The following is a 25816-nucleotide window of genomic DNA, read 5'->3' as shown; positions in this document are numbered from 1 at the left end:
GCTTGTCTTAGATATTACCAGATGTCACCAGAGTTGGCTTATGGCTTTCTATTTGCTACAACTGTTCTATTTTATGTAGGATGATGAGCTAACAATACTGGATGTTCGAAAATTTAAGCCCATTCACAAACGCAAGTTCAGTTATGAGGTAATTCTTTCTTGGGTCTTTAAGTATATGCCTACTTGGTATGTTTACTATAGTGCAGTAACAATAAAGAAGAGAGAGAATAATTAAGAACAAGGGAGAGAAGAGAAGAAAGGTTTAAAGCTCAAAAAGATGGGCTGGCAGAACCCTCTTTATTATTTATAATATATACCCTAGTGGTAGTAAAGTATACAATTAAGCCCATGATGTATGACCTGCCCAATTTCAGTCCTTAGAGAATGTGGAATGGCCTTCTATGATAGAAAATTTATGGCTGTTGTGGGTAGGGGTGCTCACGGTTCGGTTGATCAAATTGTGGGCCTTTTTTTCTAAGCCGAACTGGTAGTACCAGTTTTTGGAAAACCGGTGATCGAAACCAAACCAAAGCTGATTGGTTAACTGGTTGATCGGTTTGCTTCGTCGTTGTTTTGGTTTTTTGATTTCATCATATTATATATAATAAGTATAAAATATTATATCATAAATTTTTATATGGATTATATCATATTATAAAAAACCGGCCAATATACATAAATTTTTATATTATATATTTTTCATGTATTTTATATTATTTATATATTATAAATGTATATATATGCATTATATATTATAATATGTATTTATAATATAAAATACATTATTTATTATTTATAATATAACATTTTATATTATATTACATACATAATATATTTTATATTATAAATAAATAATGTATTTTATATTTTATAAAATCTAAGATATATTTTATATTATATTACATATATAAATAATGCATATATAAATAATGTGTTTTATATTTTTTATATTACATATAAAATGTTATATTATAAATAATAAATAATGTATTTTATATTATAAATATATATTATAATATATAATGCATATATATACATTTATAATATATAAAAATATAAAATATATGAAAAATATATAATATACATAAATGTATAATATAAAAATTTATGTATATTGGCCGGTTTGGTTAACCGTCGGTTTTTGTATTAGTTAACTGAAACCAAACCGCTACCTTTGGTTTTTCGAAAATACTGAACCAAAACTGAACCGATCGATTCAGTTAACCAGAATTTTCGGTTTGGTCTCATCGGTTTGGTTATGTTTTTTTGGTTTTTCATGAATCATGATCACCCCTAGTTGTGGGCTGTAATGGCTTCTTGAAGTAATAAGAAAGGAAATAGAGAGAGAATATTTGGAATCACTCATGGGGTGCCTAGAATCACTCTAGGGTATGGGAGTCACTCACCATAATTAGCATAAGCTCAAGAAAACTCAATAAAATTCATTGATCACGGTGTAAAATATACATGCATATTTACATACTCTAAACTCATAATAATCCTTGGAGTCAAATGGTTAGACTCAATAACTCTAATCCTACTTACTTTGGTTTTTCGAAAATACTGAACCAAAACTGAACCGATCGATTCAGTTAACCAGAATTTTCGGTTTGGTCTCATCGGTTTGGTTATGTTTTTTTGGTTTTTCATGAATCATGATCACCCCTAGTTGTGGGCTGTAATGGCTTCTTGAAGTAATAAGAAAGGAAATAGAGAGAGAATATTTGGAATCACTCATGGGGTGCCTAGAATCACTCTAGGGTATGGGAGTCACTCACCATAATTAGCATAAGCTCAAGAAAACTCAATAAAATTCATTGATCACGGTGTAAAATATACATGCATATTTACATACTCTAAACTCATAATAATCCTTGGAGTCAAATGGTTAGACTCAATAACTCTAATCCTACTTATTCAATGAGTTTGAAACTTTAAACATAGACAAACTGTAACTAGGCAAATCAAACCCTATCATTGGACCCCACAGAAAATTGTAAAATGACAAAAACACCCTTGGTGTCCAATTCAGTCCAAATCCCTACCATCATTACATATTAGGACCTGTTGTTAGGCTTTCTTCTTTCTAGAATAAGTCTTTAAGAGTGCTGATTGATCCCTATCGTCTCTCCCCGACTTCAAAGAACTTGACCTTGAGTTAAAAGTATGGTATCTTTCATAAAGATATGGGTTGATATGATGAAAGACTTCAACAATGATCTAAAAACACTCAGACATAAGCTTGCCTTTCCACTTGACAAGGAATTTCTGATACCCTCCTGTAGCAGTAGATATTATCTCCTCATATAAAACATCCTCTAGAACGTTATTTGTAATTGCAATAGTTGGTAAGTTAGGTATAGTAGCCTTAAAAGAAAACACATGTCTGTGGTAAGAAATCAAGTCCTCAACATTGAAAATAGGATTAATTCTCATGCCATTTGGAAACTCTAGAACATAGGCTACTTATCTTCTTGATGATTTTGTGAGGACATGAGCTCTTGGAGTGGAACTTCTTGTACATACTTTTAGGAAACCGCTATAGCCGTATATGTACCATAACCATGTCTCCCTCTTGATAATTTGTCAACCGTCAATGAGTATCAATTCTAGTCTTGTACAAATCATTGCTCAATGCAATTTTTCTCCTAACATCATGTTGTATCTCTTTGATGAGCCTAGCAAATACTTCTGCTTTAATACCGGTATGCGCATCTGGCGGTAAAGTAAATAAATCAATTGGCTGCTTAGGCTGAACTAGTTTCCACTTTATGTGGAATTCTTTTTATGAATCTATTCACTGAGCTGTTATAAGCAAACTCAACTGTTGGCAACACTAAATCCCACTTGGAAGTATCATCACCAACCAAACACCATAAAAGATCTCCCAAGCTTCTATTGACTACCTCAGTTTGACCATCTATTTGGGGGAGAAACAATGTAGAGAACTTCATTTGAGTATTGAGTAGTTTCCAAAGTGTCTTCCAAAAATAACTCATAAACTTGGTATGCTAATCTGATACAATAGTAGCAATCACTCCATTAAAATTGAGCTACTTCTTTAAAGAATATAGTAGTAATATGTGAAGCATTATGTGTCTTGATGCATGGTAAGAAATGAGCCATCTTTGAGAAACAATCCACCACAACATAGATTATATTGTTGTTAGACAGTTGTATGCCCTTAGCTCCAATCAGAATGATGTACATTATGGATTTATTGTAAATGAATAAAGTACATATTTGATTCATGTTCCTGTGGTGTGTTTCTGTGTAATACCCTTAAACTGGACACTTATGAGACTCGTGTTAGTTTAGAATGTTCACAGCCGTTGGATAAGTCTAGGGAGATTTATCCTGCCAAGGCTGACACTGGTGTGCTGCCAAATGTTGGGGTGGCCTGTCTCAGACGCCAGGGTGAGACCCAAGGCACATGCAGTGTAGGATTAATTGAATCTTTGAACCGGACCAAATTTCCAGTATTGCCTTGGACCTTGGAGATTAATGAGCAAAACTGGAAAGTTACACCCGACCCCTAGACTCGATTATGATACTGCACTAGGTGTCGGATTGGGCTGTCTTTGATGTATTAATCAGTGAGATCCTTAGCGGGGGTCAAAACCTGAGTATGTTGGGACAGTTTGAGAATTCATCTGAGTGGATGATCATAGTGACAGGATCAACCCCTTTGTCGGACAAAGGTAATGATCGGGGATGCACTCTCTCTGATGGAAACCAAGACTGCCGGCAGCCGATTTCAATCGTTGAGATTTGTTTTGCAAATTATATTTTATATGAGATATAAAAGTATGTATATTATGGTTTCCAAATGCTTGCAAAAGGTTTTAATTCCCAGGATCCATATAAGAAGAGAGTGCAACACTGTTTCTTGCAGTCGAGGGAGAGGTCCTCCCTTGTCGGGCAATGTTTGATCATTATGGGTTGAGGGTTTTAGTGTAAGACCATTGGGGGTAATACCTGATGGGCTAATCTTGCATCTGCCCACAGTCCCTGGGTGTTACAAGGTGGCTTGGCCCAGGGACCACTTAGGGTAAGTGTTGGGCTCATAGAGCCCATGTGATGGGTTTCAGGGGTGCACTGCCCATAACAGTGTATTCAGCCAGGCCTTGTAACAAAGGCTGGACTGAACCCATGTGGTTGATGTGTAGATCAATGTTTGGGTCCCATGCCATACAAGGAAGCCCAACTGGGCAGCTGTTAGGAAGGCTAAGCGAGCACATAACCTTAATGGGCCTAAAGCCCATTTCGAACTGGGCTAATTTAATCAGTTAAATAAGGGGCGAATTCTGAGATTGGATTAGCAGATAGGATTGGGTATTAACCCTATCCACTCAGAGAGTCTAGATTTGAATGTGATTCAGATTTGGAAACCTCCTAATGAGACTAGGAGAAGGCTGATCCAATCTGCAGATAAGATAAGAGTTTACCCTTATCACTTAAAGGGAAGTCTGATCCAAATATGATTTGGATCAGCAACTCATAATGGGATTAGGAGCTGATCCCTTTAAGGCTATAAAAGGAGGAGGGGCGGCAGCCTTTAGACACACAACACAAGTCCTTCACTTGTCTTCAGAGCTGAAAACACAGAAGAGAGAATTCAGCACACCTGTGAAAATTCTCTCTTGCCGTCTCCTTCCTGCCGCCGCCTCACCTGTCAGTTTGACCTCCAGTTCAGTGGGAGAAATCAAGATTCGATCTTGATATCAGTTCCTTGTGAAGGGACTGATAGGAAGCTGTGCTCACATGCCATCCTGCTATTTCTTGTGAAGGATTAGGTTCTTGGAGAGAACACTGCTGATTCTGCTCCATCCTACATTGCGTTATCTTCAGTGGGAGCAGTCTTTGGATCATTCCTTGGGCGTGAACATCTTCGTTGGGAGATATTATTTCTCTGTATCAGGTATAATACTCTCCTATTGCTTTTGTTCAGATCTGGTTCGATTCATGGTTCAAGATTGATCATTGAAAAATATGTTTTTTCTAAAATAGGGAATGCGATTCCCAACTGAAGGGAGAGATTTTTGAAATTCGCTCACCTTATTCCGCAAGATTTGGGCGTCCATACGATGGATCTCTCATCCTTTCAATTGTAACCCCTAGTAGTCTTCGGCAACCCAAGGACAAAATCCATGTACAAATCCTACCATGGTTCATGAGGAATGGGCAGGGGTGTATATAGCCTAGTGTTTTGCTTTTATCCTTTAGCAAGTTGGCATGTCCTACATTGCTTTATTATATGAGCAACATCATTCTTCAAGCTAGGCCAATAAAACCTATTATCTACCATAACAATGGGGCTGGGCTTATCTCTATGAGAATGACTTGCTACATAGCCATTATGTAGTGAAAATGAAGGATACTCATCTTGCTTTCCAAGTTGTAAATAGCATAAATGGTGTTGACATCCTCGCAACCAACATAGTCTTGCTTTAATTGAGCAAAATCAATGTAAGCCACCTTACTTGGTGCATTTGCCACCATATTCTCATTCCTAGTTTGGTGCTTAAGACAAAGGTGTATTCTTGTAGAAACGACACCCACTTCCCATGTCTATGGTTTATCTTCTTTTGAGAATTCAAGTACTTTAACGCTTCATGATTGGAAAAGAGCATATATTCCTTGGATATTAAGTAGTGTCACCAATGTTGTAGAACTTGCACTATTGCATATAATTCCTTGTCATAAGGTGAATATTTTTTACTTGGTTTCATTTAGTTTCTCTCTATGAAATGCAATGGGATTGCCTATCCACACGAGAACTCCAATTCCTATGAATACATGCCATTTCAAAGACTTTGGAGAAGTTTGGAAGTTGTAAAATAGGTGTCTTTTATCATTTTCTTCTTTATAATCTGAAATGCTATTATTACTGCCTTGGTCCAATTAAATTTACCTTTTTTCATTGTATTGGTAATTGGAACCATGATATTGTTGAAACCCTTAATAAATGTCCTATAAAAGGTTGCTAGGTCATGAAAACTCTTAATCTCTTGAAGATTGGTAGGAAGGGTGGGCCATTCTAAGATAGCTTTTATCTTCTCTGGATCAACACTTAACCTTCAATAGAAACAATATGTCCTAAAAATATAACTTTGGATGTCATGATTTTTTTAGTTGCTGTAGAGTTTCTTTTGGTGTAAAACATTTATCACTTGATATAGATGATCAGTGTGCTCTTTTGGACTATGACTATATATAAGAATATCATCAAAATAAACAACTAGGAAACAACCAATGAAGGATTGAAGTACTTGAGTCATCATCATTGTCTTAAATGCTGTCTTCCACTTGTCACCAATGACCAAGCCTAATTCATATTTGATGATAGCCACTCCTAGATCAATCTTAGAAAAAATGGTTGCCTTGACCATCATATCAAGCATGTTATCGAGTCTAGGATTTGGGAACCTCTACTTGATAGTAACCTTGTTGATTGCCTTACTACCAACACATGCGCCAAGAACCATCTTTCTTTGAAGTGACAAGAGCTGGACAAAACATGGACTAAGGTTTTCTCTAATAAAGCCTTTCTTTAGGAAGTCATCAACTTGTTGTTTAAGTTCTACATGCTCTGTAGGATTAATATGATAGGTTGGTAATTTGGGTAATTGTGATCCTGGTTGCAAATTAATAGCATGTTAAATGTCTCTCATGTGAGGTAACTCGTTAGGTAGCTCTTCTGGTGTCAATCTAAAACTCATCCAACATTTGGACAACTTCTTTGTGCATTTTAGCAGGTGGAACAACATTTGATTATTTTACCTCCTTGGATATTACAACATATACAATTCCTGTCTCTTTGCTTTCTACTCCAAACTCTTTTTCAGAGAGCAAATGTAGTGGTTTTTTCTTAGATTCAGCAACGAGCTTTTGGGCTGTAGTCTCTTTTTGAGGTGGCCTAGCATGCCTTGCATGGTTGTCAAGGCGACGCCTGGGCAGGTGCCTAGGCGTCTAGGTGCTTTTTGGGGCTTGCCTCGCCCAAATACCATCTTTCATAAAATATAAGTTCTTTAAGTTTTTTATATTTTGAGCTTATAATATTAAGATAAGTAAGATACACTGAATCATTTTGGTTATTTTACCTCATTGGATATTACAACATATACAACTCCTGTCTCCTTGCTTTCTACTTCAGACTCTTTTTCAGAGAGCAAATGTAATGGTTTTTTCATAGATTCAGCAACGGGCTTTGGGCTGTAGTTTCCTTTTGTGGTGGCCTAGAATGCCTTTCATAGTTGTCAAGGTGATGCCTCGGCATCTAGGTGCTTTTTGGGGCTTGTCTCGCCCAAACGCCACAACACTTAAATATAAGTTCTTCAAGTTTTTTTTTTTTTTAATATTTTTTATATTTTGAGCTTATAATATTAAGATAAAGTAAGATACACTGAATCATTCTTTTTATTTCTTTCATTCTTCATAAAATAATATATTTTTATTAGTTTCTTTTTTCCTTAGGGTTCTCTGATAGCTATTCGTTGTTTGAAGTAGGGGTGATCATAAAAAGCTGGAAAACTGATCGAAACTGAGAAACCGAACCAGAAAATTGCGGTTAACCGAACTGGACGGTTTGGTTTTGGTTTTGGTTTGAGTTTTTTTTTTTTTTTTTTTAATTCGGTTTTTGGTTAGGTTTCACTTAACCTATAAGAAAAACCAGTGATTAATCGAGCCGACTAATATACATTATAGTATGTATATATTTTAGTTTTACCAATACTTTCAAAGCCTATTCCTGCACAAGGTTCAAAGAGCCAATACATGGATTTAAATAGCATGTTAGTGTCATACCTAAACAATCTACACTCATATCTGTGGATACATCCATTCAAACTTCAAAATGTACTTGAAGTCTATTTGTTATAGGCTTATAGCTGTCAACACATTTCATAAGTAATAAATATATCTAATAGGTAATAACTAGTTAGTCTAAAAAGGTAATACTATTCCATCTTTATTCTCTTTGGTTTTGCCTGATCGACCATCTTCCTCTCATCTCTTTATTGTTCCCCATCCTCGTCTCTCTGACTTTCTCTTCTCTAATCTTGATGCTTTCCCTTTCTTTCTTTTTCCTTCCTGAACACCTAGCATATGTTAGGTTAAATGTTATCGTTTTTTGTTTTGTTCTATTCATTCCTTTTGTTTGTGATTTGAAAAACAAAGATCTATAGCAATGTTCTTAGCACAGAAGGGAAAACATTTTGTTTTTATCTTTATATTTTGAATGAAATTATTAACATAATAAAAACCAAAAAACTATAGATCGGTTAACCGGTTAATTGGTTAATTGATGAACCGGTTAATTGCTTGATTCAGTTCGGTTTGGTTTGCATTTTTAATAAATCAAATGGTTCAGTTCGATTTTAAAAAATAGTCACGGTTCGGTTAACTGAATCGTACTTCGGTTTGGTTTGCCTTTGAAGAGACAACAAAAATCAACAATAATAGAAGGTATGCTCCACTCCTTCCTCTTCTTTTGCTCCACCCTTTCTTCTTTTCTTTTGTTCAAACAAAAACAAGGGCTCCACCCATCTTTTCTTTTCTTCTTTTTTCGAACAAAACAGGGGCTCCGCCCCTTCTTTTCTTCTGGAGCAAAAACAGAGACTCAGCTCCACCCCTGGAACAAAAATAGGGTCTCTGCCCCTTCTTTTTCTTCTTCTTCTAGGACAAAAACAAGGGCTCCACTTTTTCTTCATCATTTCTAATGATTTTATTCATTCTTTATTTTTTCTATGACAAGAACAGGGGCTATGCCCCTTGTTTTACTAATATTTCTATGAAAAAAACAGGGGCTTAACCCCTTATTTTTCTGTCCTTTTTTGAACATTAAGGACCTGTTCGTTTGTTCTGAAGTCTGACATCTTGAAGCGCAATAATTACATTAAGAGGTATATTGGTATTGGTGAATTTTTCTTTCCTCTGAACTCTGAATTCAGAGAATGTTGTTTTGAATTTTGAATTCTAAAAATGATCAAATATCCATTTTGACCCTATATATGAGAGTTTTTGTTTGTCTTTTTGGGTATCATTGGAAAAGAAAAAGTTGTATGATTGCACTTTAAGAAATAAGAGATAAGAACAAACGAACACCCATTTTTCTCTTAAAGTTAAAAGATTCCTCTTAAGATATAAGAGTTAAGAGGAAACGAACAGGCCCTAAGTGACACCAAGATGACTAGGCGACTAAGCGCTCTCTTGAAAACTATGATGCCTTTTAATAGCTTCTAGCGACATTGGCTTCATAACAACTCGCTTCCCATTAAATAAGAAGTGATAGGTGTTCTCCCTTCCGCAATGGTAGATATCCCTAATCCTGCCATACAACCAAGGCCTTCCAATCTATATGCGTGTAACATTCATAGTAACAATGTTGCATGAAATAGAATCTGTTAGAATGCTCGAGTCAGGGGTATTTTGGTCATTCTGGTGTATCTTATTGAAAGTGAAATGTCTATTGTATCTAAGTTTAAGTTATGTGTCCCATCTTCTATGAGGGACAAAATTGTCTTTCTTGTAACTCAAGTTTTTCATGAATAAAAGTCAAGTGGGTCGGCTAGGAGAGAAAAGTTTGTACATCCTCTCTTCTAGTCTGGCCGAATACTTTTCTCCTCTCCTTCTTCTTCTTCTTCTTTCTCTTTTCTTTCTTCTTTCTTCTTCTCTACTTTGACCTAGAAACAACTAGGGTTTATTCACATGGTATCAGAGCATTAAGGTCTGGTGTTCGTTTTTTTCTTGTTGCTGTCTTCTTCCTGGGTTCGCCGCCAGCTTCACAGTAGGTTTCTTCATCCTACAGTTGATCTGATTGAAGACTCGATAAAGGGCTGAAAAGGAGTTGTCGTTTTGAGGGTTTGGAGGTGAGAATGCCTCTAGCCGGTGCTGTGGTGGTCGTTGAAGTGGTATACTAGACCCTCTATTCAGTGTACGAAGAGGGCTGGTCGTATACAGGTATGGACACTGCTGTCGTGTGTTCAGAAATGGACTGTGAATGCTGATTTTTTTTGTGTGCATCGAAAGTTAGTTGTTGTGGTGCTGGGTGAAACTGATACTCATATCAGTCATGTTTTTTTTGTGTTTTCTTGCTCACATGTGTGCTGAAAGAAGAGTGGTAGACTGCTGATGTCCACGACAGCAGTGATGTGGTGTTGATTGTGTTGTGGTGGCTGGCATATCTATGTTTTTAAATGCTTAAAAGTGAACCCCTAGACCTTGTGTGTAAGTTCTGCAGTTTGCAGAACAAGTGTTCGATGAAATGACTGAGTAATTTCAGTAGTGGTGTGTTGGTGGTAAATGGTCCTGCAGTGTGCAGTCCAAGTGTTTGATGTGTTGACTGAATGATTTCAGCTTTAGAGTGTAGTGTGTAATGTGCAGTTGAAGAAAGTGGGTTGGTGGTATTGTAAGTGAGATAAGTCTTGTGACAAGTGTGAGATTGTGGTGTATATTCAGAGGAGACATAATTGAGATGGTTTCAACTGTAGTTGGGAATGACAACAAAATAGGCATCATGCTCTCTTCAGATTATCTAAGTGTTCAAATGACATCCATCAAGTTGAATGGTGAGAACTATATACCATGGGCAAAATCTGTGGAGGTGTTCTTGAAGGCCAAGAGGAAAGTAAAACATGTGAGGGAAGAGAAACCTTCCTCTGATTCTCCTGGGTTCAGTGATTGGGAACAAGATGATGCATAGATAATGACATGGCTTTGGAACAGCATGGAACCAAAGATTAGTGTGAACTTCATGTTCCTAGATACAGCCAAAGAGATCTGGGATCATGCTAAAAAGTTGTACTCTGGACAAGACAACACAACTAGGGTATATCAGTTATACCAAGAGTACTTCAATTTGAAGCAAGGAAGTCAAAGCTTAGAAGAGTATTATGCAAGTTTGAGAAACATCCGCAATGAGCTAAATGTGTATCACCCTCTCACATCAGATGTCCAGATCCAACAACAGCAACGTGAACAACTTGATGTGACTAGGTTTCTTGTGGGCTTGAAGGCTGAGTATGAGCCTGTCAGAGCACAGATATTGGGGGGATCAGCTCTCCCCTCACTTGAAGAAGTTTTTGCCCGTTTTAAGAGAACATCCATTGAGCCAGTGGAACATTCTTCCTTCTCTGATAGATCTGGTTTGGTAGTGACTAAAGGGAGTAGTCGTGGAAGTAGAAGTGGTGGTGGCAGCAGTGGCCCTCCAAGCAACCGTGGTGGACACATGTTTAACCGGGCCAGTGGCCGGACTGGAGGCCGTGGAAAAGGAAGGGGTAATGCTCAAAGAAAATGTACACATTGTGGCTTAGAGGGGCACACAGTTAATTTCTGCTATGATTTGTGTGGTCCACCTAACACTTGGGCTAACCATGTTACATCTAAGAGTAGTAGCACAATTACTGAAAGCCAACAAACTGCACCAACCCCCTCCACACCCACTTGTGCTTCTGGGCAGGAAACGGTGAGTGTACCACGGGCAATATATGAGCAGTTCCTTCAAACATCTCAGCAGAACACAACTACACTTGCCCATTCAGGTATGACTTGTTTAGCTTCCAAAGCCTCACCCTGGATCATTGATTCTGGCGCCTCGGACCATATGTCTGGGACTCCTGATGTATTTTCTTCCCTTTCTCGCACCACCACATCTCAGACAGTTACACTTGCTAATGGTTCTACATCTCCTATTTGTGGTGTTGGTGATGTTGATCTCTCCTTATTGTCTTTAGCATCTGTTTTATATGTTCCTAAGTTCCCTTTTAACCTTTTGTCTGTTAGTAGATTAACCAAGTCCCTTAATTGTTCTGTAACCTTCTATCATTCTTCTTGTGTGTTTTAGGATCTCAAGACGGGGACGAAGATTGGTGGAGGGCATGAAGTCGGTGGTTTGTATTACCTTGATGGTGGTGGCCCTCCAGTGGCTTTTCAGTCGTCTCTTACTCCTCTCCAATGGCACTGCAGACTTGGTCATCCCTCTCTCAAGGCTTTGAAACTGCTAGTTCCTTCTTTGAGTCATCTTTCATCATTAGAAAACATTATCGAGTCTCATTTAGTCCAAGAATTGATAGTCGTGTCTCAAGTCCTTTTGCTTTAGTTCATTCTGATGTATGGGGTCCAGTTAAAGTGGTGTCATACAATGGGTTTAAGTATTTTGTAATCTTTGTTGATGACTTTTCAAGGATGACATGGATCTATCTTATGAAAGACCGTAGTGAATTGTTCTCTATTTTTCAGAAATTTCATGCTGAAATACGCACTCAGTTTGGTGTTAATATGAAAATACTTCGCTCCGATAATGCCAAAGAATACATCTCCTCATCATTTTAGCAATACCTAGAACATCATGGAATAATTCATCAAACTTCTTGTGCTTACACCCCACGACAAAACGGTGTAGCTGAACGGAAAAATAGACATCTTCTTGAAACTGCTCGGTCCTTGATGATCAATATGCATGTCCCAAAGCACTTTTGGAGTGATGCTGTTCTTACATCCTGTTTTTTGATAAATCGGATGCCCATGTCAATCCTTGGAAGTCAATCCCCTTTCTCCGTGTTGTTCCCCACTTTGTCTCCCTTTCCTCTCACCCCAAGAGTCTTTGGTTGTGTTTGTTTTGTTCAGCACTTGGGGCCTGGAGTAGACAAGCTAGATGCTCGGGCTACGAAGTGTATTTTTCTTGGCAACTCAAGGACTCAGAAATGGTACAAATGTTATAACCCTAAGTTTCATAAATCGTTTGTGTGCCCGGATGTCACATTCTTTGAATTAGTTCCTTTTTTCTCCAATGCCGGGGTCTCTTCTTCTCCCTCTGTGGTTCCTCTTCCTGTTCCGGTTGTGGACCCCCTTCCCGTAGTTCCCACTCCTACTGCAGATGCACATCATATGCCGGTTACTACATAGAGGTCGCCAATTACTCAAGTGTATACTCGTAGAAGTGCTCCGGCTCCTCCTCTACTTCAGCACCCGTCGACAGATCCTGCTATTGCTCCTTCTCCCTCAGATCTTCATCTCCCTATTGCTTTGTGGAAAGGTAAACGTACTTGTACTTCTCATCCCATTTCAGACTATGTTTCCACTACTCACCTTTTTGCTTCCCATTGCAAGTTTATATCATTACTCTCTTCGGTTCCCATTCCCAAGACTGTACAGGAAGCCCTTGCCTCTCCAGGGTGGCGACAAGCCATGGAAGAAGAACTCTCTGCTCTACAACATAATCATACGTGGGAACTCACCACCCTTCCTCCTGGTAAGCACACTGTTGGGTGTAAATGGGTCTATACAGTGAAGCATCTTCCTGATGGTAGTGTGGAACGATTGAAGGCACGGTTAGTGGCCAAGGGCTATTCTCAGTTATATGGTGTGGACTATATGGAGACATTCTTTCCTGTGGCTAAAATTGGTTCAGTTCGGGTGTTGATCTCATTGGCTACTATGTAATTGGCCTTTCCTACAACTTGACATCAAAAATGCCTTCCTACATGGTGATCTTGTTGAGGAAGTGTATATGGAGCAACCACCAGGGTTTGTTGCTCAGGGGGAGGCTGGTAAGGTGTGCAAGTTCAAAAAGGCAATCTATGGACTGAAACAATCTCCTCGTGCATGATTCGGCAGGTTCAGTGAAGTGGTGAAGGCCTTTGGGATGAAACAGTGTCAGGTTGATCATTCCGTGTTTAGCTATAACTCGAAAGATGGAAAAATTTTGCTAGTCGTGTATGTGGATGATATTGTCATAACTGGAAGTGACAGCAATGGAATTGACAGGCTGAAAAAATTCTTACAGGACCACTTCAATACGAAAGATCTGGGGAAGCTAAAGTATTTCTTAGGAATAGAAGTTGCGAGGTCAAAACAGGGGATCAACCTATGTCAGAGGAAATATGTTCTTGATCTACTTGAAGAAACAGGGTTGTTAGGTGCTAAACCAGCAGAGACTCCTATGGAACTCAATGCCAAGTTAAGTGTGGATGCAGGTGAAGAGTTTGATGATCCTGGAAGATACAGAAGGTTGGTGGGAAAGTTGAACTACCTGACCATTACCCGACCAGATATATCATTTGTTGTGAGTGTGGTGAGTCAGTTTATGCAACATCCCCGGGTTCCTCATTGGGAAGCTGTTCTAAGAATTGTTAGGTACCTAAAGGGTGCTCCAGGTCGTGGTTTGTTATACCAAAAAGGAGGACCTCTTGAGATAGTAGGGTACACAGATGCTGATTGGGCTGGCTCTATATCAGACAGGAGGTCAATCACAGGGTATTGTACCTTCCTGGGTGGCAATCTTGTAACTTGGAAGAGCAAGAAGCAAACAGTGGTGGCAAGAAGTAGTGCGGAAGCAGAGTACAGGGCTATGGCCCATACCACATGTGAACTAGTATGGCTGAAGAACCTACTACAGGAGATGGGTTTCTCAATTGACAAACCCATGAAACTATACTGTTATAACCAAGCTGCTGTTCACATCTCATCCAATCCTGTCTTCCATGAAAGAACTAAACATATTGAGGTGGATTGTCACTTTGTGAGAGAGAAAGTGATAAATGGGGTAATAACTACATCTCATGTGAGCTTAGGAAATCAGTGGGCAGATATCTTCACAAAAGGATTGTCTCGGGGAAGAATAGATTACATTTGTAACAAGCTGGGACTATATGATATATACTCTCCAGCTTGAGGGGGAGTGTTAGAATGCTCGAGTCAGGGGTATTTTGGTCATTCTGGTGTATCTTATTGAAAGTGAAATGTCTATTGTATCTGAGTTTAAGTTATATGTCCCATCTTCTATGAGGGACAAAATTGTCTTTCTTGTAACTCAAGTTTTTCATGAATAAAAGTCAAGTGGGTCGGTAGGAGAGAAAAGTTTGTACATCCTCTCTTCTAGTCTGGCCGAATACTTTTCTCCTCTCCTCTCCTTCTTCTTCTTCTTTCTCTTTTCATTCTTCTTTCTTCTTCTCTACTTTGACCTAGAAACAACTAGGGTTTATTCACAGAATCAAAATAACTACCATAAGATATAGTAACAAGGGCTCGTTTAGTTACCGGAATTGTTGTCTTATCAACCCAAGCAATCTTGTATGGTTGTGGTATCATTTTTGGTTGCTCCACAGTGCCTTTAGAAATCACATTTATACTACAACCACTATCTATGATAAGTTTACAATACTTGTCTCCATTCTTAACAATAGTCTGAAATATTGCTGTATGAAGCCAATCTTCCTTGTTTTCTTCCTTTGAGGATGTAAGAGTATGTCAAACCACACCAACAAAGTTGCTATCTTCATCTAAAGTATCATCATAAGTGAAGGAATAGTCCTGTTCTTCCACTAAGTAATCATCTAGATCATCCATTGCTTAAATACCTACATAAATGATATTAAGGCTTTTGGTAGGACATTTGGTAAGCCATATGGTCGTTTCCTCCACATGTAACACAATTAGTATCAGGCTGTTTTTTCTAAGTAACACCAATAGCAACTTATTTACCCTTATTAGAGTTGGCATTAGAGTATGTCGGCTTAGAAGTCTTTCCCCCATCAGCTTGATTACGAGCTGCATACTCCCTGGCTTATGATACAAATTGCCTTGTATTTGTTTGCTTTGAACTGTTCATTTTGACAGCCACTTGTTTGGCATCCTCCAAGTCAAAGATTTGAGCAGTTAAGATCTCCTTTATTTCAACTTGTAGTCCATTCTTGAATTGAGCCAACTTTTGCGGTTTTGCCTCTTATTTTTTGTAGTATCACATCTAATGGATAAATCATCATTTTTTTTTTTGCATGTATTCATGCTTTACTTGAGGTTAGTCAATTTCTTATACAGCTCATCTTGGAAGTTCATTGGGAGGTACTTGTCCTTCAAATGCTTTTTCCCAGCCACTAGGGGTATAAGACAAGGTGATCCCCTATCCCCTTTTCTGTTCCTACTTGTTGCTGATGTGTTGGGAAGGTTGATCCACAGAGCAGACTCTAGGGGCCTAATTAGAGGGTGGAGGGTTGGTAGGGAGGACATCCCACTCACTCACTTATAGTTTGCTAATGATACGATATTGTTTTGTGAAGGAGGTAATGTGAGGTTCATCAGGAATTTGAAGTTAGTGATTCAACTTTTTGAGCAAATGTCAAACTTAAAAGTGAACTTCGGGAAAAGTTGTGTTGTGGGTGTGAATATGGAGGAGGGAGAGGTTAGGGAGAATGCAAAAGTGCTTGGGTGTGAAGTCTCAGGTTGGCCGTTGAGTTACTTAGGTTTGCCCCTAGGTGACAATCCCAAGAGAGAGTTTTTGGAGCCCGGTGGTGGAGAGGTTTGAAAAAAGGCTTGCTTCTTGGAAAAATAATTCTCTCTCCCTTGGTGGAAGGACCACACTGATCAAGGCCATGCTTGCAAACTTACCTATCTATTTCCTTTCAGTGTTCAAAATTCCAGTGAAGGTTTCCAATAGGTTGGAGAGATTAATGAGAGATTTCCTTTGGGAGCCGGGAGGGGAGAAGAGGGACCATAGAGTTAGCTGGAAAATGGTGACCAAGAGCAAAGCTTGTTGAGGTTTGGGGCTCGGGAATATTGGGAAAAGGAACTCGGCCCTCTTGGGAAAGTGGTTGTGGAGGTTTCCTTTGGAGCAGGAGAAGCTATGGGCTCGAATAGTGGCAAGCATACATGGGATGGAGCAGAATGGATGGGATGTTGGAATCAGAGCAAGGACCACAAGCAACTCACCTTGGAAAGCCATTCATGATTTGCTTCCAGTCTTTTCCCCATTGGTCAAGTATGATTTGAACTCTGGCACTTGCATAAAATTTTGGGAACAAACTTGGGTGGGGAATGTTCCTCTTAAGGACTTGTTTCCCTCCCTATATGCCCTCTCTGAGTTTAAAAATAAGCCAATTTCTTTTTTCATCATCCCTTCATCCTCCAGTTCTGGGTTTGGGTGGAACCTAGGATTGAGGAGGGCTGTGATGGACTTTGACTTCCACTGTGTCTTGAGCCTTCTTGACCTCCTTGATAATGTCTTCATTGACCCCTCAAAGGTGGACTCTAGAACTTGGACCCCGACTCCCACGAGCTCTTTTTCCTGTGCTTCCTTTTTTAGAGTCTTATGTCAGTCCACCAATCCTGCAACCTCTCCTTTCCCGGTTAATGAGGTTTGGTGCAGACCAATCCCTCCTAGGGTTGGTAGTTTTTGTTGGGAAGCCTATCTGGAAAGACACAATACTGGTGACTTGCTTCAAAAGAAGAGACCCAATACATGCTTATCACCTCGTTGGTGTGTTCTATGCAAAGCGGATGGGGAGACTGGTTTTCACTTACTGGTGTCGTGCCAATTTGCAAAGTCAATCTGGGAATGGGCTTTTTTTCTCTTTGGGCGCAGGTGGAACCCTCCATCATATTTGAAAAGCTTATTTTCTCCTTCTTTGTTCAGGTAGCGCGTGAAAAGGGGAAGGACAATGTGGAGAGGACTGAAGGCTGCAGTATGTTGGTCCTTATGGGAAGAAAGAAATCTTAGAATTTTTTCGGATAAGGAGAGAGGGGCTGAAGAATTGAGGGCTGTGATCCATATCAGGGCTGTACAGTGGCTGAAATCTCTAGAGTTATTCACAGACTACACGGTGGATTACATGTTAAGGAAGTGGGGTGAGATTGCAAGCTGTATGAAGTCCAAATCAGTTGTGAAGGTGTCTTGGACACCCCCACCTGCTGGATTCCTAAAACTGAACTTTGATGGGAGTTGTAGGGGGAATCCTGGACAGTTAGGGATGTGTTTTTAGGGATGAGAATGGGGTCATTTCAGTCATGTTCTCAGGTCCAATTGGAGTGGAGGACTCTCTTAGAGCTGAGATCTTGGCAGTTATGGAAGATGTTTAGAAAGCTAAGGAAATGGGCGTCAGAAAACTTATAATTGAAGGGGACTCGGAGGTGGTCATAGGGTGTCTGAGGAAAGACAACTATGGATTATGGAAGTACAGCAATGAGAAAAGAAAGTTCAAGTGGTTGGTGCGAGAAATGGAAATCAGGCTGAGTTGGGTTAAAAGATTAGCTAACTCTATAGCTGATGGGCTAGCTAAATAGGGGATAGAAAGGGATGTAATGTTTTGGGCTAAGTTGTAACTAATTTGCTTCTTTTTTCCTTTCTTTCTTTGAGGACTTAAGTTGTATTTGGAAGATAAGAGTGTTTGTCTTCCTTGATGTAACTATTCCTATCATATTTTAATAAAATTACTGAAGTTGTTCTTGATAAAAAAAATGTAGAAATAGGACCATGACCTCTATTCTCCAATTGCTGCTCCATGCTTCTCCACCATACTTTAGCATGACTGTCAAGCTTCATACATGCAAATGTGATCCTTTGAATCTTTGATCATTAGTCATGTCATACCAATCAAAATATTCCTCTAGCGAAGCCAACTAATTTGAAAAAGATTGAGGATCTAAGTCTCCATAGAAATTAGAAACATCCACCTTCACCTTCTTGGTTATGTCATCTACATAGCCACCATGTTTATTGTTTTCCATCATCTCATCAAATAGATTAGTGAGAGATGCTTCTTGATCAACTCCTTGATGGGCATTTCGGGCTCGATTAGCTTGTGTAGGTGGTACCTTAGTGCAGTTTGTAACTCTTTGCCGTGCTCTAAGATTAACAGATCCTTCACATTCATCTTCATTATCTTCTTGGACAACACCCTTGTTATTTCCTCCATCCCCTACATTGATTAGGGGTCTTCTTGTTGGATTTCTTCTTTAGCCTCTTGAAGTTTTTTTACTTGCTATTTTAAGGGTTTCAACTCTTGCAAAGAGTGCTAATCAATGAATTCCTTTGTGTATTAGTTAGCTGACCCCTATATTGCTTGCCATTATGTTAAGCCATGATGATAAGAGCCTATAACCTTGGCTTTGATACCAAATTGATGTAGGGCCAACACCCCCTGAGTCACTCATGGGGTGCGTGCCTAGAATCACTCTAGGGTATGGCAACCACTTACCATAATTAGCATAAACTCAAGAAAACTCAATAAACTTCATTGATTTTTATGTAAAATGTCCATACATATTTATAGTCATAATAATCCTAGGAGTCAAATTGTTAGACTCAATAGCTCTAATCCTACATATTCAATGACTTTGAAACTTTAAACATAAACAGACTATTTTTTTTTAAAGTAAAATAAAATTCATTAAAATAAAAAGAAGAATACATAAGGAAGGTGATAAACCATCACCCGAGAGAATAACATGACTACTAACTCCGCCCCTCCACCAGCTACAAAACTGAAAAAAACTAAAGACACCTCAAGTAACAAACGAACTGAACACCTTTGCAACTAATACGACTGCATCACTACTCTCAGCAAAAACTTGCAGAAACAGGGTCCTAATCTCCCCCTTCGAACACCTTCTCCTGACAGTCGACATCTTCATTCCATCTCCCACTTCTGATTTCCTTTTCCTTTAGAGTTTATTCTCTTTTCTTCCTCTCAAACTCTTTGAAATCTTTCCTAGCGAAATCCTCTCCACCCCAGAAAAACAAACCCTGGCTTTTGCCAATTTCAGCATCTTTTTTAGCCACCTCTTCCACTGAGATACTTCCAGACTTCATCACCTTCCTCTCCGTATTTTTATCACACTCTTACAATGGGGTTAGACTTGTTCTTTATTTCCTCCCCCCACTGTTGAATCTCCACGTGCTCGTCTGGATTAGAATCAGCCCGGACATCTTTACCAGCAGCGCCATTTCCTATTTTTTTCTTTGATAGGATGCAACCCCTCCTCTTATAAGCCTTTTTGAAATTCTTGGTAGGTCCAGATCCAACCAAGCCACACTTCAGCCGAGAGAAGATTTTTGTCACGTGAACAGTATGAGAGTATTTTACTCGTATGATTTTTGAAGCAGAGAAGGAGGAAAAGAAGGCACTTCCGCAGGAGAAAAAAGATGACCAGAAGACAGTTGCTGCCCCGTTGATAAAGGCTGTTGAAGCAGTCCCTGACTTGAAGGCGTACTTGGCTGCTAGGTTCTCTCTCAAGGCCGGCATGAAGCCCCGTGAGCTTGTTTTCTAGAGGAAACTCCGGATTTTTGTTCATTTTGGTCTGTCAGTAGTCAGAACTTTTGTTTTTCAGTTGTTACTGTTTGTAGTTACTTATTTTTTTATGTTTAACAGTTTTAAGCTTGCAAGACGCATGATGTTAATTTTTGATGAGTGGACGAGATGAGTTGTGATTCAAATTGTGGCTATAGCTGTGGGAGTTAATACAATCATTCTATTATTTTACTCATGATGTTCCGCAGGTTTTCTTGGACTTTGCTGTGTCGGCAACGTTAAGCATAGTGTTAGCCTTCCTCCTCCTACCTAAATCTACACCTATCTTTCAAATCACCACTTCCTCGACAACCCGATGGTCATACCTTGTGTCCTCGGATAAGGACAGGGAACAGTGACTAAAGGTTCCATGTCCTTCAAGTCCATCACCATGAGCACCTTCTAAATCGATATCTGCAAGGTCTCTTGCCTCCACCTCCTTTTCCCTCAAAATAATCTCATCTTCTTTAACACACTCATCCCCACCCCTCAGATCTTCCTTCAATTAGAGTCTGAAGCTGGAGTTGACCTACTATCAAGTGATTTTGCACCACAACTTCCACATTTTCCACCACTCCTCCCTTGCTCCGATCACCGTCAGTAATATCTTCCTCGCTGATGATAGGATTTTGCTCTTCCTCACAGGAAGAAAGAACCTTTGCAAGATTTGCATAAGTCTTCTTCTTCTTCCACAAGATCACCTCTCTTATTTCTTTTCTTATGCGAAGCTTTTCTCCACCTGAATTAATCGGACCCTTCCCATTCCCATCCTTTGAACTTTTGAACTTCACGGTGTGCTTCCTTTTAATCTTCAATTTAATTGGGACGATCTTCCTCCTTCGACTATTTGATGGAGACCAAGGATGGTGGGCCCCGGTCTCCACCCCAAAAGTTCTTTGAGGGTGTTAATGGGAAGGGAATTCTTTGAGGGCTGAGGTTTTGGCCATGATAGAAGGTGTGCAAAGAGCAAGGATGTGCGCATCAGTAAGTTGATTATAGAAGGAAATTCAAAGCTGGTGGTGGCTTGGCTATAAAAGGAAGAGGCTGGACTTTGACTGCAACAGTGAAAGAAAGAAATTTAAATAGCTGACATGAGGCATGAACGTGAGAGTAAATTGGATTAAAAGAAAGGCTAATGGTTTTGCTGATGCTTTGGCAAAACAAGGGGTGGGAAGAAATCAGTTGTTTTGGGCTCAATTGTAATTGTATTTTAGTCTTTGTAGAGAGTTAAGAGATTTTACCTTTCCTCCTTTGTAATTTGTCTTTTATTATTAATTGATAAAAAATTGTCTTTTATTATTAATGAAATTTGCAGTTATTGATAAAAAACAATTCAAACCCTATCACTGGACCCCACAAAAAATTGTAAGTGGACAAAAATATGACCCCTGGTGTCCAATTCAGTCCAAATCCCAAATACCATCATTATGCCATATTAGGACCTGTTGTAAGGCCTTTTCCTAAAATTAGTTTTTAAGGGTGCTGATTGAATTATTGATTCCTATCAGCCATGTTTCAACACTCCCCCTCAATTTGGGTGATAGATATAACTCATACCCAATTTGTTATATATTCATTGTGCTGCAGGAAGTCAGGAAGTTCAACCCCTTGGTGAAAACATCAGCTAGCTATTTCTTGTCATAATACGTTTACCAATCTGAAAAGCAAAGGAAAATAAAAAAGGAGAAAGAATTTCTTTTTGATCTCTTCATCCAACTTTTTCCCTTCTCTCTACTTTTAACTTAATATTGTTGGCACCTAGTACTATTGCAACCCATCAAGACCCTATTTTTTTTCTATTTTTTTTTGAGAAAAAGGTTAAGGATTTTATCATTCATTCACTGTGATTCTTAACATTACCTCTGTGTGCATGTACAGTGAGTCACTATACGAAAAAGTATAAGTAGGCCTCATCTAATCTGCATTGAGAAGCAAAAAATAAAAAATGTTTTAATAGGGAATATTACAAAGCAAATCTGATATGCTTAGCCAAGGATTTATGTTCCCATTCACCCATCTAATCACCTCATTTGCGGAATGGCTGGAAGACTCCAAGATCCTGTGGCTTCTTTCTTTCCAAATGCACGAAGTTGCTGCTGCAGTAAAAATGCTCCGGAGCTTCTTTCCTTCTCTTCTCAGTCCCTGCACGCTTCAGGACTTTACATGATCCATCATAGTACTTGGGAAGCACCAGGTGAGGTGAGATTCAGAATCTTGCAAAAATGAGCATATACTTATCTTGCCAAGCTGCAATGAAAGAATAAATGATCTACCGTATCCCTACAGGCTCCACATATAACACAGTTCCTGGACTGAATCTGGACCTCTATTCTGATCAGATTATCTTTTTTAGGCATCTACCTATCACAGCTGTCGGCTGTCCACAGCAGAAACTCTGCCTTGAAAGAACCTGGGGAACCTGGATTTCTGAATGAGGAAATTCTGTTCTCTGAGTATTAATTAGCTGACAGTAGAAAGATTTTACATTGAACCTTCTGGATTTTTCCCGTTTCCAACACCTTTTATCTTCCTGTTCCAGCTTTAGGCAACTATTATTTAGAATTCTGAGAAGAGGATAAATCCTTTATTTTATAAATTATAAATTATTATTTTAATTTGCATTAAATAACAACATATTTATTATTTAAAAAATAAAAATATTGTTTACAAAATATTTGAGAATATAATATACATTGAATATGTCAAATCCACTAATATACATTTATATAAAAAATGTTTTTTTTTTTATTTTAGAAAATTTATAGAAATACAAATATTAATAATGGAATAATTATTTTAGTAATTAAGAATTATGAATTTGCATATGCTATGTGTCTGAAATTTTAATAGATTTAATATATTTAAGTTACGATTATATATTTTTATAAATAATTGATATTTTAATTTAAATTTTATAATAACATATTTATTGTTGAAAAAAAATAAAAACATTGTTTACCAAACATTTGAGAATTAATTTTTTAGTTGACTTTTTTTGTTAATGTTGAAAATTAATAATAGTAAAATAGAAAATATTTGATATAATAATTCGAGTATAATAGTTGCACATGTTTTGTGCTTTGGACTTTAATAAAAAATAAAATAATAATGGCTTTGTACATGTTTTAATTTGAAAAAAATCTATATAAAATGTCTTGGACTCTTGATTGATGCATTATCAATAATTGTATGATATCTAGGTTGGCTTAAGTTTAAGTTGGTCCCCACCTTCACATGGTTTTATTAAGCTGAATTTTGATGGTAGTGAAGGAAATCCGGGTTCTTCTAGCAAAGGGGGAGTTTTTAGAAATGAGGAAGGAAGAAACTTAGCCATTTACACAGGTCCGATTGGTGTGGGAGACTCTCTGAGGGCTGAAATAATGGCCGTGTTGGAAGGCCTCCAAAGGTCTAAAGAGCTGCACATTCATAAGCTTCTAATTGAGGGGGACTCAAAAGCTAGTTATTGAATGATTCCAAAAGGATTAGGAGGCCGGGTGGTGGAACTATATTAATGAGAAAACATGTAAGTGGCTATCTCAAGGAATGGAAATTAATGTACAATGGGTGAAAAGGAATGCTAACTCGTTTGCTAATTCTTTAGCAAAATAGGGGGTGAGAAGGAATCATTTGTTTTGGGCTGTTTTGTAATCCTGTAGGCATGTTTCCTGGGCGAGGGAGAGTTAAGAAAGTTTATCTCTTCCTCTATCCTCTTTGTACATCTTTCTTTTATATTAATGAATCAGTTTCTGTTTTTTTTTTTAATCAATAACAGCGGCTTTCCATTAATAAGAATCAAAATTAATTACAAGGAAGGGGAGATAACTTTCTTAACTCCCCGGGTTGGGCAAGAGCCCCCATAAAAGAAATAAAAAGAAATTACAGCATAGCCCAAAATAAAGAATCCTGAGCCACCCCTTGCTTTGCTAACCCATCAGCAAAAGAGTTAGTAGATCTCTTCACCCAGCTGTACTTCACTTCCATATCCTTTGTCAGCCACTTATAGTTTTTCTTTTCATCGATAAAGTTCCACAACCCTGCCTTACTCTCTTGTAGCCATCCTACTACCACCTGCGAGTCACCTTCAACCACAAGTTTCCTTATATTCAACTCCTTTGTCCTTTGTATTCCTCCCTGAACCGCAAGAATATCAGCCCTGAGGGAGTAATCCCTATAGGGCCTGAAAACAGAGCTGAAATAACCCCTTTCTCATCCCTGAAGACTCCCCTAATACCAGATTGTCTTGGGTTCCCTCTACTGCTGCCATCAAAGTTCAATTTTACAAATCCATTAGGGGGAGGGGTCCAAGGACTAGTCCCAGTTCTAATCTGAGCAGCACTGGCAATCTCCTTCCATTTTCTCAACAAGTCATCTGAAGTAAAATCAGTAAAAAAATCTGAAGTCTTTAACCATTCTGCTGCCCTTAAGTGAATCACTTCTATTACAGTTTCAATACTCCTCTCCCTATCTGAGAAAATCCTTGAGTTCCTTTCTTCCCACAATGTCCAACAAACAGCAGCCCTTAGGCACCTCCACTTGATCCTTCCTCTTTTCAAATGCCACCTGAAAAAGGAGTAAGAGAATAAAGTTTGCACAGACATAGGGGGGTTCCACCTACACCCAAAAAGAGAGAATATCCACTCCCAAATTGTTAGTCACAAAAAAAAACTGTATGATATCTATGCATCCCGCTGTATTGATTGTAATGTGTTTCTTCATATATACCATTAAAATATACATTTCCTATGCATTTTAACTTTATGGCTATTTTTGATACTAAATTTAGTGTTACTAATATATTTATGGAATTTGTATGCATTTCCCTAGTGTATCCAAGCGTCTCCTTATTTTTTGTCCATATCCGTATCCATATCCAAATTGTTTGGTATGACCAATATTGATACTTTGTTCCTTGGGCAGCCCTAAACGGGTGGTGGACAACTTCCTCACTTGACAACCTAAGGATGTCCGCTAGTTCTTCCATATTATCCACCTGCCCAACCGAGAATATCTCATTTTTACATAGATAAACTTTCAGTTCAGAAACTGCTTCAAACTGGATTAGCAGCCATTTAAGATACAATAATTGATTTGCATCAGCTGGCAGGAAAGAGTGTCACCAGCATATTGCAACAACGTTACCTCAGTTCCCTATTCCTTGACTGTGAAACCTTGTAAAAAGCCTTCCTCTACTGCTCTTTTTGTTGATTGGGATGGGGCTTCCATTGCACCAATGAATAATTGTGGGGAAAGTCTCCTTGGCAAAGCCCCCTAGAACTTAAAAAAAAAAACTGGCTGATTCTCCATTTACCAAGAAGGAAAATTTTGAAGTTGACACACAAACTCACATCCAGTGTCTCCATCTCCTGCTGAATTGCATATGGACAAGAATGTAATCAAATAATTTCCAACTTATGTGGTCATAAGCCTTCTCCAGGTGTACCTTACAAAGCAAACCCCTTACACCACTCTTCAGCCTAGAGTTGATATTGCTCATTTGCAATCAAAACTCTGTCAAGCAATTGCCTGCTTGGACAAAAGCCCCTTGTGTATGGGATATTTTTAAAGGTAGTAACTTCCTCATCCAGTTGGATGGCACCTTGTGTATGGGATATTACTGAAGCACAAGGCGCATGCAGCAATGGAGCCAGGAATTTTCTCTTGGGGGTCAAGATATATAACTTTCTTTTTTTACTTATGATAATGAATGGTTATATAACTTTATATTAAACCCTCTATATCAAGAGGGGGGGGGAACT

General features: G+C 38.5%; 1 protein-coding gene across 1 annotated transcript in view; it reads left to right on the top strand.

Moving 5' to 3' along the window:
- TEX1 (Transducin/WD40 repeat-like superfamily protein) overlaps nucleotides 1-25816 on the top strand; it is a 50753-nt gene that overhangs the window by 2964 nt on the left and 21973 nt on the right. Inside the window, exon 5 of the mRNA XM_010246521.3 lies at nucleotides 80-148. Coding sequence (XP_010244823.1) covers nucleotides 80-148 — 69 coding nt within the window. The remainder of the gene's footprint in view (nucleotides 1-79; nucleotides 149-25816) is intronic.

This window comes from Nelumbo nucifera, chromosome 1, assembly GCF_055504915.1.
Source record: "Nelumbo nucifera cultivar China Antique chromosome 1, China Antique-T2T, whole genome shotgun sequence".
NCBI lineage: Eukaryota > Viridiplantae > Streptophyta > Magnoliopsida > Proteales > Nelumbonaceae > Nelumbo > Nelumbo nucifera.
This window is presented reverse-complemented; position numbering and strand designations above follow the sequence as displayed.